At 46.0% G+C, this 14,528-nt stretch overlaps 1 protein-coding gene and 1 long non-coding RNA gene across 7 annotated transcripts in view; one reads left to right on the top strand and one right to left on the bottom strand.

Annotated features, from left to right (window-relative positions):
- Window positions 1-543: 543 nt before the first annotated feature.
- LOC308467040 lies at window positions 544-12,771 on the top strand. The gene is made up of 2 exons (XR_013981114.1): window positions 544-573; window positions 8,547-12,771. It is a non-coding gene; the product is annotated as an uncharacterized lncRNA (long non-coding RNA).
- The window catches only part of PDE4A (phosphodiesterase 4A), a 353,439-nt gene continuing 348,889 nt past the window's right edge, over window positions 9,979-14,528 (bottom strand). For all 6 annotated transcript variants that reach the window (XM_080988119.1, XM_080988118.1, XM_080988120.1 and 3 more), the window contains one exon: window positions 9,979-13,953. In XM_080988119.1, coding sequence (XP_080844245.1) covers window positions 13,579-13,953 — 375 coding nt within the window. In that variant the 3' untranslated portion in view covers window positions 9,979-13,578. The remainder of the gene's footprint in view (window positions 13,954-14,528) is intronic.

Raw genomic sequence — 14,528 nt, 5'->3', positions numbered from 1 at the left:
CCTTTTCTTGCGAGGGATCCTATTCGGAATAAGGGAATTTCCCTTAAAGAAAGGGGAAACGTTGACAGCTATGAGCTGCTCCCCGCGCGCAGCCCTGAAAACAGGCGCAAGGAGCAACACGTTCCGTCGCCGTCCGGAGGTCTTGCTCCCGGGGAAATAGGCGGAGGATCGCAGCCCTCGGTGCAAGCAGACGCGACGCGCTCTGCCTTTGCTCCTAGCCGCGAGGTGTAACCCGACGCGTGTCTTACTTTCCCTTTCTCTCCCCTGCTGCTCCGGATGGACCCCCCCCCCCGCGCCCGACCAGCCCTCCAGCAGATTTTGAGGGTGCCAGCGGGGAAGGGGGCAGTTACGTTGCGCACGCGGAAGGGCGCAGCGCAAGCGGAACAGCTTTGGATAAAGCCTTTGCAACCAGAGGAGCCGAGGTCCTCCAATAAAATATTTGAGGGCGTCTGCCTGTCCAAATTTTATGGGCATTGCCCATGGGCGTAGCCAGGGTTTATGTTAGGGGGGCAGGACTTTTGCTAGTGGGGGCAGAACCGAGCTATCTGCGACTCAGTTGCTCAGTCAGTTGCCGTAAGTATTTTTATTTATTTACTTGATTTAGGGGGGCAACCGCCCCCTGCACCCCCCTGGCCAGAGCCGTAGCTAGGTGATCTTGTGTCCCTGGCAGAACTGTCCAGATTACGCCCTCCCCCATTCAATTCACCCTCTATTTAAAACCTTATCTTATGAGGCAATAATATTTTTATTTATAGACATATTTATGGACATATTTTTCAGCCGATTTTGCGCCCCTCCCCTCGACTGTACCCCTGGCTGGGGCCCACCTCACCACCCCATAGCTACAGCGCTGCCCCTGGCTATTACTTAATTAAACTTGATTTAAGTTGGCACCCCTGCTTGCAGCATATGGGCAGGACTGACCTAAAGAGCACTGCAGGAGGGCACCCCCACCCCTCTTGCTCCCCATGCCCAAATCATTTCGGAGGGTATAAGGCAGGCAGGGGGAGGTGAGCGGAGTCACTCCACCTGGCAAACAGTGGTGGGACATTAGATTTGGATTGATAACACATTGTGCATGCTGTTAGACAACAAAGGTCTCTGGACAGCTTACGATAATGAAAATGTTAGTCCCAACTATAAGCAATAAAATATCCTCATAACAGCAACGAATAATCTTGCAGAAGCACCAAGAAGTAAATAGGCTTTAGATTTTAAAATAAAGTTTTTCTAAAGGCCTGAGGAGATAAAAAGTTATTCACCTGGGGCTGTAAAGGTAATGGGACCCTTGAACATTAGGTCCAGTCGTGGCCAACTCTGGGGTTGCGGCGCTCATCTCACCTTACAGCTTCCGGGTCATGTGGTCAGCATGACTAAGCCGCTTCTGGCGAACCAGAGCAGTGCACGGAAACACGGAAACACCGTTTACCTTCCCACCGGAGTGGTACCTATTTATCTACTTTCACTTTGTTGGGCTTTGGAACTGCTAGGTTGGCAGGAGCAGGGGCCGAGCAACGGGAGCTCACCCCGTCGCGGGGATTCAAACCACCGACTTTCTGATCAGCAAGCCCTAGGCTCTGTGGTTTAACCAACAGCGCCACCCGCATCACTTCCAGAAATTAGGAAGGTCCGTAAAGATCCATTGCCTCAAGAGTCAGGTTTTTTTGTCACCTTAACAGTGCTTGAAAGCAGCAGGTCTGTTATTTTCATGGTTTCAATCAAAAGAGGCAGAAGCAATCTGAGATTTGTTTTTGTTTTTGTTTTAAATCATATTTATTAGAGTTTCCAATAATATAGAAATATAACAGAGAAGAAAAGATAGTATATATTTAGAGCCTTACTTTCGTTATCTTCTTTCTAGGACTCCCTCCTCCCCCTCCCGACTATATTCCCCTTTCATTAATTTGGTTCCACAAGCTCTCACTCCCAATTTAAAGCTTAATATGTTTAACCCATTAACCAATTTAAATTATACAATCTTACCATCATCCCTCATCATTAACAGAAAAAGAAAAAAGATTTTTCCCCAAGATCTACCCCAATTTCCTTCCACGAATTCCCTTTTTTTAAACATGTCAAATCAAAATACCATGATATACAAAAATTATATAAAGAAATAGAAGATAAAAAATATAAGAAGATTCAAAAAGATGGTTACATAGCCTTTGGATTCCAAAACTCCCCCCTCCCTTCCCCGGTTTGAATTCCCCATGTCCATCAGTCTATATGTTGTCAGCCTGGAGGTCTCAAGTCCATGGCCAGATTTTTTCCCATTCCACCTTGCCGGTTTTCTTTTAATTTATTTATTTAATGATGTTTAACTTCAAAAATCCAGTCTAATAGAGGTCTTTAATTTCCTTGGTCTTTGCTGCTCCTCCCATTGTTCTTTCCGTGTCGTAGTTAGTCCTTTATTCTTTTTATTCCTTACTTTCTCAGGTTTCTTGTCTTGTTCAGCTGCTAAAACGTTCTTATTCCGAAATCTGGTATCTCTACAGAGGTTTGTTGTTCAGGAACAAAAACTTACGTCCAGTCCCTTCCTTTCTTCAATAGAAAATTCTATTGTCTCCTTTTAATGTAAACACCTCTGTAGACAAAATACTATTTCAGTTTTGCTGTTTTCCCAGAAGATAAGTCCTGTGCGAATCTCAGAGTAATTTTCCACATACGACCACTTGTAATGTCCCGAAACCCCTCTAGGGGGATTGTAGTAACTTTATATCCTCTACTCCAAAAGTCAAATTGTTGTTCCTTATTTTCCGACAGTTTATATCCATATTGTGTCAAATTGTAACAGAATTAGCCAGCAAAGTCCTTGTAACAAAGTCCTCTTTATATTCTCCAGCTTTGACAGCTACTTTGACAGCTGTCAAAGTCTCCGTCTCTCTTCGCCAGGCTCTACGAATCGCCCCGGTTCCCAGGGGGGGTTGCATTTTCCCTCTCACCCTCCACTCTTCTCCTCCAGCACAGTTCTTGTAATTTCCCATCGTGGAATTAATGATTTTTATCAGCAATAAACTTCTCTTTCGATCTTGGTTACCCAGTCCTTGTTTTAGAATGTTTACAATCGGGGGGGGGGGGGGCTGACTTCCTTTTTAGATCACCCCCGCTCGTGCCGAATCCGAAAAAAATTTCTTTTTTTCTCCTTTTGTACCCGGTTTCCCAATTACTCACGGGTTGTTGTTGATAGTCCGAATTTCCAATGGAAGAAGTCAGCGCTCTCCGTCGAATGGCATGCGGCTGCGCTCGGCAGGGGAAGCAGTGGACTCAAAGCACCACGCCACTCCCTGGCACCCGATCCGAAGCCTTTAAAAAGGCTCCTTCACGAGTCGGGAGGGCGCTAGCGGTGCCAGCCGAGTCCCCATGTCCACGGGCTCCGTGCCCGTGGTTTTTAAGGGTCCCCGCGTCGCCGTCGCGGTAGGACCCAGCCCCTGCCGAGCAGACTCCCTCCGGAGCTCGGAGGGAGTCCGCCATTCGGCGATGGCGCCAACCCGGAAGTGCAATCTGAGATTTGATGGTGGTTTGAGGAGTGGAGGTGTCACTTTAAAAATTGTGCAGTTTCAAGAGCATCCTTACTTGGTCTGACACGCAAGTGGGTGTGCATTCACCTTTTCTCCTGACATCCCATTCACTCCCCCTCTCTTCCTCTTGAGCCCACTTTCTCTTTCCTGCCTTCCCCCAGATGGCCCGTTTTCCTCCCTGCCCCTCTCAGTGTCCTGGGCTGCTCCCCTTCTTACTCTCAGTTGCTTCATTTTTCGCTCAGGTGCCAATCTGAGCATTAAAAAGCACATTGAGCTGGAATAGGAAGTGGGAAAGAAAGAGTGCTGTTCTTCCCACTTCCTCCTTCACCTCTATGCGCTTTTCAGGAGGGGGAGGGGGAGAGCGAGAGTCACCCATGTGCAGCAGGGGGAGGACTCATGGCCAGACTTCACACAGGCACCAGGACAAGTTCTTCAAGCTGCCATTGTGCCCACTTGCACCACAAAGGTGACCCCAGCTTTCTGGAGTCAAAACTGGAACATTATGTCTTCACCCTTGCACACCTCCTGATGCCAGGCACCCACACACCCAAGAGGAGTTAACCAAAACGTGGCCTTTCCCCCTTCCCTGCTCATTACAGTGGTACCTCAGGTTAAGAACTTAATTTGTTCCAGAGGTCCATTCTTAACCTGCAACTGTTCTTAACCTGAAGCACCACTTTAGCTAATGGGGCCTCCCACTGCTGTCGTGCCGCCGCCACCCAATTTCTGTTCTCATCCTGAAGCAAAGTTCTTAATCTGAGGTACTATTTCTGGGTTAGCGGAGTCTGTAACCTGAAGCATCTGTAACCCGAGGTACCACTGTACACATCTTTTTTAATTTGGGGCATTTCTTAGCTTGCTCTGCAGCCAAAGGGTCTCTTGGAGTAGCTAACAAAAGATTTAAAAGCAACAGGACTTCAATAAAACTGGTACAATTAAGAAGAGGAGGAGATGAAGTTAAATGAGTAATCCTCAGCATATTCACTCAGAATCAAGTTTCACTGTGTGCCATTAGGCTTCTAGGAAAGTGGGCAGCCTAAAAATCTGCACCTCTTTTTTTAAAAAAGGGGGGACTATTTAAACTTGGCGCCAAAAATAAATCAAATTCAGCAGTAGGCAAGTGTCCCTAGGGAGGGCATTCCATAGCTGGGGTGTCTCAGCTAAAAATGCCCTCCAAGTGACAATAGTTGGATCAGGCACTACCCTCAAATCACAAACCTGACCCTTCAGAGAGCAACACTGCTCTAACCACCCAGGTAGACAAATCTGCCTGCTGACAGCACTTTCATCTTACAGGGATTGAGCCTCTGTTTGTTGGCCCTCATGCAACCTGTTACCGTCCCCACTGGTCCAGCACATTATCCAGATTAGTCAGGATTTGACGAAAAGGAGAAGCAGAGCCCTGACGACACGTTACCCCAAATACACAGATGGCCTAACTCAGTGGTTTCATGTATATTTTAAAATAGCATGAGGGACAAAGCAGTCCTGCAGAATGTATCAAAAACCTCTGAGAAGTCTAGAAGAAAAAGCATCTGAATCAGGTTAGACAGAGGCCTGGTAACCCTTGTCGCTGGAGTTGAAATGGAGTTGATATGATCAATTTTCTCATGTTCATTTTCAGTGTCTAGCCCCGTCTTTCTCACACAAGGGCACATCAGGATTGCTTCAGTCAGCTAGAAGAAGAATTAAAATTGTGGTTCTTCATGAGACCCAAATCCTTTTTTAGGGATGATACAGTAAAATGTTTGTCTGGCTGACTGAAGTCCTGGGGCAGGTTACAATGATAAAAATAGATGGTTATACATTAGGGAGAATGATTTACCAGGAACGTGGCACCGGAGAACAGAAACTGCCCCGTGTAATAATTACGAGATCATGTGCTACTGAGTCACAGAGAAGTCTTGGTGTTCAGAGGGAAGAAGCAAGTCATCGGTGTGGCGTTGCTCAGCTTCCCTTTGCCAAACCTCTGGCATCCTTCAGGACAAAGAAGAGAGAGTCCTCCACTGGCAAGGAAGGTTAAAGTCCTCTGCTCTGATTTATGGAAATAGACCTACCCAAAGCAAGCAGGGCATGTCTGTGTGCCTGGTGCCATATATGTGTCTCGTAAATGCCGCAGGGAGCATCAAATCTGGCAAATTAGTGGGCCGCTGGTCTGATCCTTACGTTTTTAATCACAAAAGCAGAGTCAGATTTGATTATCTAGGGTTGTATATGTTCTTCTCAGAGCCACATAAATTAATAATAATAATAATAATTTTATTATTTATACCCCACCCATCTGGCTGGGTTTCCCCAGCCACTCTGGGCGGTTTACAGCACATAAAAAATTGCAAAACATTAGACAAAAAAAATCCCGATACAGGGTTGCCTTCAGATGTCTTCTAAAAGTCAGTTGTTTATTTCATTTACATCTGATGGGATAAGTGCCATGGTGTGTGTGTGTGTTGTGAACAATTTCAAAGCATATAGAGCACTTTGTGAAGAGGACCAGAAAGGCTTTATGTCCCAGGGCAGAGCTCTTAAGTTAGCTGAGGGAGTTGCGTGTGATACTACTTACTCAGTGCAGTACAGTATGTGGTTGGTTTGATGGAAGTGTCCCCTGAGAGAAAGAAACACAGAAATTGTAAGGTGTGCAAGTAATTAATGTGATTACTCCAAATAAGGGACAGTTCATGTAACACCGGTCCTGAAAGACCTAAATTGGCTCCCAGTACGTTTCCGAGCACAGTTCAAAGTGTTGGTGCTGACCTTTAAAGCCCTAAACAGCCTCAGCCCAGTATACCTGAAGGGGCATCTCTACCCCCATCGTTCAGCCCAGACACCGAGGTCCAGTGCCGAGGGCCTTCTGGTGGTCCCCTCACTGTGAGAAGGGGGGTTACAGGGAATCAGGCACAGGGCCTTCTCGGTAGTGGCACCTGCCCTGTGGAATGCCCTCCCATCAGATGTCAAGGAAATAAACAACTATCCGACTTTTAGAAGACATCTGAAGGCAGCCCTGTTTAGGGAAGTTTTTAATGTTTGAAGTTTTATTCTGTTTTTAATGTTCTGTTGAAAGCTGCCCAGAGTGGCTGGGGAAACCCAGTCAGATGGGTGGGGTAGAGATAATAAATTATTTTTGTTATTGATTCAGGTAGGTAGCCATGTTGGTCTGACGCAGTCGAAATAAATTAAAAAAATATTTTAGCACCTTGGAGACCAACTAAGTTTGTTCTGGGTATAAGTTTTCATGTGCATGCACACTTCTTCAGATACTTCTGACAATTCTTCAGGTATCTGAAGAAGTGTGCACGCACACGAAAGCTTATACCCAGAACAAACTTAGTTGGTCTCTAAGGTGTTACTGGACAATGATGATGATGATGATGATGATGATTCTTTGGCCAGTTTTCAGTGAATGTTTATAGTATGTGGAGTAGGGCCTAGGAGGCATTTACACTGCAATTTATTAAACTGAGTTTCACATTTATCCGAGAACGATTGTGTTACATCTGTTGGCTGTCTACGTTGCATTGAATGACTGAGGTTGCAAACTCATGCCATTGGGCTCAGCGGGAATTTCTCCCAGGTAAACATATATAGAAAATATACATGCAGTTCAATCTGTCATCCCAAGGCAGGCTCTTAGGACTCACGTTCACTCCATTCCCTCTGGATTAACAGGAGAATCATTTGCATATCAACTGAGGCTCCTTTAGTAAAGGCTAGTAAGGCTCCTTTAGTAAAACAGGGGCTTACTCCCAGGCAAGTGAGTATAGCACTGCAGCAAATTTCCCACAATCCAGAATGTGGTGTTCTGCAAACACGAATGCTCTGCCTCCTGAATATGTTCTCTTGTTTTGATTGTATGGCTGTATTAAATCCTTTAACACATTATCTTGTGTGATCCGTTTGATTGCTGTTTTATGTTAATTCTGTAAACTGTCCAGCAGAGGGCAGGCTAGAGGCACAGATTGACTTCATGCCACTGTGTTCTAAAAGTATGGAAGTGGCTGTATCGTTTTATAATCTTGTATCGTGGCCCCACAACTGACTCCCCTGCCCCTCTCTAGACTGAAACCCCCCAGTGCCAACTCCCCTTGTTGGGGAATATGCTTCAATCTCCAGAGCTGTAAAACTGTTTCAATATTGTATTTTTATATTGTTGCAAGTGGGACTGACTGACGAAGAGCGAGTCAGAAATCAAACATATACATTAAAAAAAAAAAAATACTTCTTGGTTGATTTATATCAAGCCAATTATGACAGTGACACAGTTCTGAGGCAGCTATTTTCAATCCCTTACCAAACACTTAAGTTCATTCTGCCCCAATTCAACATTTTTGTTGAGTTACTTTACTGTAATAAATTGTATAAAACTGCAGGGTTCCTCCATAAACACGCTACCTGAATGGTCCCAGAATCCATTTTGGGCCCTGGAGATAAGAGGATGGGAGTGTTCATCCTTTCCTCCTCTAAACCTGGATCATTTCCCTGATCCAACCCACCTCTTCCACTGCTATTTGTCCTGCTATTTGTCCAAGCAGAGAGCTCAGTTCTGGCCCTCTATCATTTGAATGCTTTTGTTGAAATTCCTGCATCGCAGAGGGGTGGGCTGGATGACCCTCAGGGTCCCTTCCAACTCAACGGTTCTATGATTCCATGATTCACAGGACAACCGTTTAACATCCACCCCTCTCCTTTCATAAGCTGGAAGGTTGGGGGTGATTACAAATCTGTTAGTGATTCTAGGAGCCACCAGAAACTTCGTTGTTTTTGTTACAATGCAACTGTCTAAAAACAATTAGTCAGAAAGCAGCAAATAAAAGGGTCTTATTTAAAATGTTACAATTACAAAGACACTCCAGGAGGATGGCAGGAGCAGCGTGCCATGCCTTGAACTAGTTCAAACAACCCGCTCAGCCGTCAGGAACCATGGCTGTTCAATAGCCCTTTGTTGCACGAAGTGTCCAGAAGATGGCAGCAGGTAGGTAAGACATTGCCCCTTTTCTAGAAAGAGGAGATTTTACCTTATCTCTTCCTTGGTAGCCTCCAGAATAAATCACAGCAATGCACCACAGAGTGATGTTTTCGAAGAAGACTCTTCAGAAACAGAATGTCTGCAGCTCACCACCTAATGGCACACAACTGTCCTGATTTGCAGCAGCACCACCAGTTGCCAATTAGCATCCAGACCCAATTCAAGATGCTGAACCATGAAGATCTTGCATTGCCCAAGACTGCCTCTCTTATTTCAAGAAGTGGCACTTAGCCTTTGCAGTGTAGCCCGCACTCCGGGTGCTTTCACTCTGTGAAGGACAGTCATGTTATGGGTAGCTGAACCTGATATTACTATTGGTCCATGGCTGTGTGGCAACCTTCTGTTCTCTTTTCCTGCTGAAGGGGGCAAAAAGCCCATCTTTCTAAAGGCCTTTGACTGCTGGTTTTGTTAATTGCTGATTTCCTGCATGTTCTATTAATTGCAACAATTATTTTATTTTTTTGATGTTTTATATAGTTCTATTTTTGTTTTTACAATTTAGCTGTGTGTGTCTTGAGTGTCAAAATAGATCATAGTGGCTTGTAATCAGGATAGCCCGAGAGTGCCATGTTCAAGACAGACACGAAAAGGGGACGATTTTGTGAGAAGAGGGAAAACCCCACGGGACGAGGCACAGCATTAAAGTCAGAAGTCCCTGGAGCTGCGCAGAGTGTGTCGATATTGCAATCCAAGAGCCTTTGAAGATGGCACTACGTCTCGCCTGGGAAGAGTTGGCATTCCTGGGATTGAATAAAAATAGTGCTTGCGGGGCTGCTTGGCTCCTGTTCAGGGCTAGCCCAAGACACTTTGCTGCCCAAGGCAAAGCAACAGATCCCTCCCATTATCCCCTGTCCCCACATCTTCAGGGCCACAGCATCAACAGCAATAGAACATTAGAGTGTGCTGCCCTCTTAAAGGTAAAGGGACCCCTGACCATTAGGTCCAGTCGTGGCTGACTCTGGGGTTGCGGTGCTCATCTCGCTTTATTGGCCGAGGGAGCCAGCGTACAGCTTCCGGGTCATGTGGCCCGCATGACTAAGCCGCTTCTGGAGAACCAGAGCAGAGCACGGAAACGCCGTTTACCTTCCCGCCGCAGTGGTACCTATTTATCTACTTGCATTTCGTGCTTTTGAACTGCTAGGTTGGCAGGAGCTGGGACCGAGCAACGGGAGCTCACCCCGTTGCGGGGATTCGAACCACCGACCTTCTGATCAGCAAGCCCTAGGCTCTGTGGTTTAACCCACAGCACCACCCGCATCCTTGCTGCCCTCTTACGACCCCCAAAATGAGATGCCTATATAGCAGCTGCCTTAGACTGCTCAATGGTAGGCTGGACCTGGCTTTCTTCCCCTCTCCTTTTGGCCTCCAGGGGATTGAAAAAACACTCACACCTCTTGCAGCCTTGCAGAGAAGGCAGGTCAAGGTCACAGGCACAAAGACTCCCTTTCTCCTGGTTTATTGTGAGCTCGGCTGCTGAACGGTTTTGGTAACATTCGAGAGAGAACATTGCAACAGCTGATTAACGACACTGCAAGGAAAAATGACAATTCTACAATTTCCAATGTGTCTATATTACACCATAAATACACAGACAGGAGAAACGGGCAGGGGCAGGACCTGCATCCCAGAGCTCTCGAGGAGAGGCTGCAGCTGGAGAGTCTCTCAGAGACCTCGTTGCTCTCCACAAATGCACTCCCAGCACAGGTCCTACGGCAGGAGTTTGGGGAGAGAAACCGAGGCAGGGCCGGGAGGGAAAGGAAAGGGGGGGGGGTATTGTTTGTAAGGTTCTTTTACTCTTTTTAGAATAATTTACAATCTGCTTATTCACAACTATGTACAGTCCAAACCCGACCCAACAAACTCATGGAACAGAACTGCATACAAAAATAAAAGCTATACACAAATCAGAAAGAAAGAATTCCTCTCTCTTTCCCTTTTTGTTTTTTCTTCAGTTGAGGCTTCAAGAAAGAAAAGTGAAAAAATACAAAGAAAATGGCTACAGTACTGTGTTCAGAAATGGCCATGTTCTCCTTGGGTAGGGAAGGAGATGCCCTACACTGGCTTTCGAGCAGAGACCAGGGGCTGCAGCGGCTGGCAGGTGTTCTAGGGACTGGCTGGCTGCTGTGCAAGAGCTAGCCCATCTCTCCACCCCAGTTGTCCCCCTGCCCACTACCGTGCTTGGGTTGTAACAGTTCTGGAAGGCTACTTGCCGCCTGCCTGAACCTATGTACTAGGAGAACTGGCCAAACAGAAGTCAATGCAAAGTGGGTGGGATGGAGACTTTGCAAAAGAGGAGACATGGCTTTGGTTCGAAAGCTCAGCGTGGTGATGGGAATGGGACCTCACTTGTTATTGCTTCACCACTTTACATGGAGGGGAGAGATTAGGGTAGGCACATGCCAGCCCTGAATGGCCACGTAAGACAGGCTAAAGGGGATCCCAGTCCTGGCCTCACCTCAAGTGGGAGAGATCACGTCTCACATTGTCAAAAGGCCAATCCACTCACAATTCACTTGTGCTGCCACTCTCCCACTTTCCTCTCCCTCTGCCTCCAAAAAGAGGGGTTGGGCCCTCTAGCCAGTGGGGGGGGGGAGTGACCCCCCAGAATCCAGCCAGCCAAGGACTAGGCTACAGCTTCCCCAAGTGGACAGAGGCACAAGAAAAGAGGATCCAGGATGTCTGTTTCCTGTGGTTCTTAGGACTGGATTCCCTAGCACTGCTTGTCCATGGAAATATCTGATGTCCCCAGAGCTAAGGAGAACGTCCATCCAGGGGTAGGGCAAGGCATTTTGTGGATGGAGAAAAGTTCACCCTCTTCATACCAGGACAATGATGCAGGATACTAGCAAATTATACTCCACTGGCTGGTTAAGGCAAAGAATAAAAGCAGCCAAAAAGATCTCCTTTTGATATTCCACAGAGCAGATTCTTTTCTTTTCTCTCATGGTGATTTCTGGTGAAAGGGTGAGGCAGTAGGTCCTGCTTCTCTAGAACTGTCATGAGGCGGCTGGGGCTCCTTGTTCTGTGCCCAATAAGGGAGCGGGGGAAGAGATCGTCAGGAGAGCAGCATTTGGCATGGAGATCTGTATAGCAAGATCAGCCCCGTGGAGGGAAAGAAAAGCACATTTCAGACCCCCTTTCTCTGGCTGCCTCTGTATTTCACTTCAAGGCAAGTGACCTTAAAGTAAGAAGCCTGCATACTGCTTAGACTCCTCTTTTGGCTGGATTTTCTGTCGATCTGACCGAGCTCTGAGAGATGGAGCTTCTCTGGAACCAGACCCAGGGTCTGAAAAAAGCTATTGGCTTATGTCACAGCAGTGTGAGAACGGTGTGGGGTTTCTGGGCACATGTAAACACATAATTTTCCTAGTGGTCTGAGGTGGATCCTCACCTCTGGAACCAAGAGTGTTAGATCCTCTAGCCTTTGAACTTAATAAAGCCCCCACCCCACCCCACCCCAGCATACAAACTTCACAAGTCAATCTATGTGATCCAGCCACATTACACTGCATTGCACAGAAATAAAGATTTGAGTTTCATTCATACAGACTGCTTGTATCAAGCCTCCTGTGAGAAAAATATGTGCCTAGAGGCACATGCAAATTGTTTGTTTGTTTGTTTGTTTGTTTGTGGTCAGTACACTTGCATTTCCTAGTTGACAAACCTGTAAGCAGGAAGAAGGGTACTGCAGTTTAGAGATTCATCAACTAACAAATCACAGGTTTTCAGACATAAAGATGGTGGTAACCTGCAAATTAGTCCTTAAATAATCATCACTGAAAAACATAAGTCTCTCCTCTTATTATTGGGTTAGGAAGGATGCAAACCAACCCCCCTCTCTCCATCCCATCCCCATTACTGGGAGAGGAATACTCACCCCTGAGGTCCCCTATGGAGCTGTCTGGGCAAGTTGGCCAGTTACAACCATTCAATCCTGGCCCTATTGCCTTTTCTTTCTTTTTTTGTGCAAAATGATAAACGGAGGAAGACTTGGCTATTTGGAAACTCAGATAAAATGTTTTGCTTATTTGATTTCTTGTTCCCTTTTGTTTTCTTTAAAAGTAATGTCTTCTCCCATTTGCTTCTGGGAGAATGTTATGGCGTCACAGGCAAAAAAAAAAAAAAGGAACTCCCCACCTGCAAACCATTATTATTATTATTATTATTTTTAAAAAAGTGCATCGGAAAGAAAGAAAGAAAGAAAGAAAGAAAGAAAGAAAGAAAGAAAGAAAGGAGGCAAAGTCCTTTCTTCTTACCAGTCCGATCAAATCAAAATAAACTCACAAAAATAAATTAGCAGTAGCTTAAAAAAATAAGTTACAAAAATCAAAGTTATTAGAACTCTCTCCCCCCCCCCAAAAAAATCCCCAATGTTTTGAACACCCTGTTTTCCAGCTAGGAGGGTTATGCTGCGATGGGCAAAGGAATAAAGGCACCAAACGACCCAGGAGGGCATGTCTGAAGCAAGGGAGCCAGATGAACAGAAGGGGCATGTGTGAAAATTATTACTGGTTTTTGGCATTGAAGCCCTGCAGCGTCTCTGCTTTGTTTTACTACAAATGGCTTAAAATACTATTATTATTATTATTATTATTATTATTATTATTATTCCTCCTGCTTGGCCTTTGCCACCACTTCATACATGCTTTTCTTCACCATCGCCCTCCTTCTGTTCCTGATGGCACCAGTCTTTTTTTTTTTTTAAAGCAGCAAAGGAAAATAATAAAAACCCATTCAGCAACAACGGAGAAGAAAGAAAGAAAAAGAAAGCAAAATTAAAGGTAAGATTATTTCTGGAGTGCTTGGGCCGCTCACTGAAGCAGCAGGGCTACTGCCCCTTGCTTGGGCCAACCTGGTTCTACAGTTGCTGTGTATATTTCCCTTTTTTTCTTGTTGATTTTCTTTTTATAAAAAATACAATAAAAATAAAAAATGAGTTTTTTCGTTGTTTTTTTTTTTTTATCCCTGCCCCTCCCTCATGAAAACTTTCGTGTGTGTGTGTGTGTGTTTTTTGCTTTTTCAATTGTCCCTTCCCCAAAGTCATGATGTGCCGGGAGACGTGTCGTTCACTGTGTCGTCCGTTAGTCTGTCCTGCCCTTCCTGGGACTCGTGTTGCTGCTCCTCTGCGGCTGTGTAGTAGCTATTGTCCTCGTCGCCAGGGCTGCTGTGGTCCTTTTCAGACTGCTCTGAGTCCTCCCCCTCTTCCTCCAGAGTCAGCTCAAACTGGAATTTCTCTAGGCAGGCTTCATCGTCCTTCTCCGTGTCGTCCGGAGGGGGAGAGGGGCTCTGGGGTATCATGCTGTGGTACCAGTCCCTGTTGTCCTCGAGGGTGTCCAAAATGTCTTGGGCATCTGGGTGCACCAGGTCCGCCCACGTCTCCCACAGCGGGTGCACGATGTAGTCAATGAAGCCCACCTGAAACACAACCGAGGGGCAGGGAAAGAAGAGGGTTGGTAACAGAACAGTGAGCAGTATTGCTGTTATGTACTGAGCTGAATAGGATCCAAAATGCAGCAGTCTGATTGGTCCTAGAACAATAGGACCCAAAATGCAGCAGTCTGATTGGTCCTAGAATAATAGGATTCAGAATGCAGCAGTCTGATTGGTGCTAGAATAATAGGACCCAGAATGCAGCAGTCTGATTGGTCCACAGGAGCCACCCAATCCAGCTCCAGGTGGAAGTGAATCCGCAACCTGATTGGCCTACAGGAGAATCCCAGAATTAGCCAGTCACGTGGGGCCGATTGTGTAAATAATGTATATAAAGCAGACATTCTGGGGGAACTTCCATTCCTCCTCACCACTATGAGCTGAATAAAGAGCATGAAATCCGCTCTCGACTCCGAGTATATTTCAGTTGCCAACTGCAGTCCCTTAAAGGACAACCATGAACTCATCCTGTGCTTCCTCGGGCCACAGAAAAAAGGCCTGGATGCTTTTGTACCAGGTACATTGTGGGAAGGGGTGTGGGTGAGGGGTGGCTATTTAGG

This window comes from Podarcis pityusensis, assembly GCF_964106645.2.
Source record: "Podarcis pityusensis genome assembly, chromosome: 17".
In the NCBI taxonomy this organism is placed as follows: Eukaryota; Metazoa; Chordata; class Lepidosauria; order Squamata; family Lacertidae; genus Podarcis; species Podarcis pityusensis.
The sequence above is the reverse complement of the archived record's forward strand: the minus strand, read 5'-3'. Positions and strand labels throughout refer to the sequence as shown.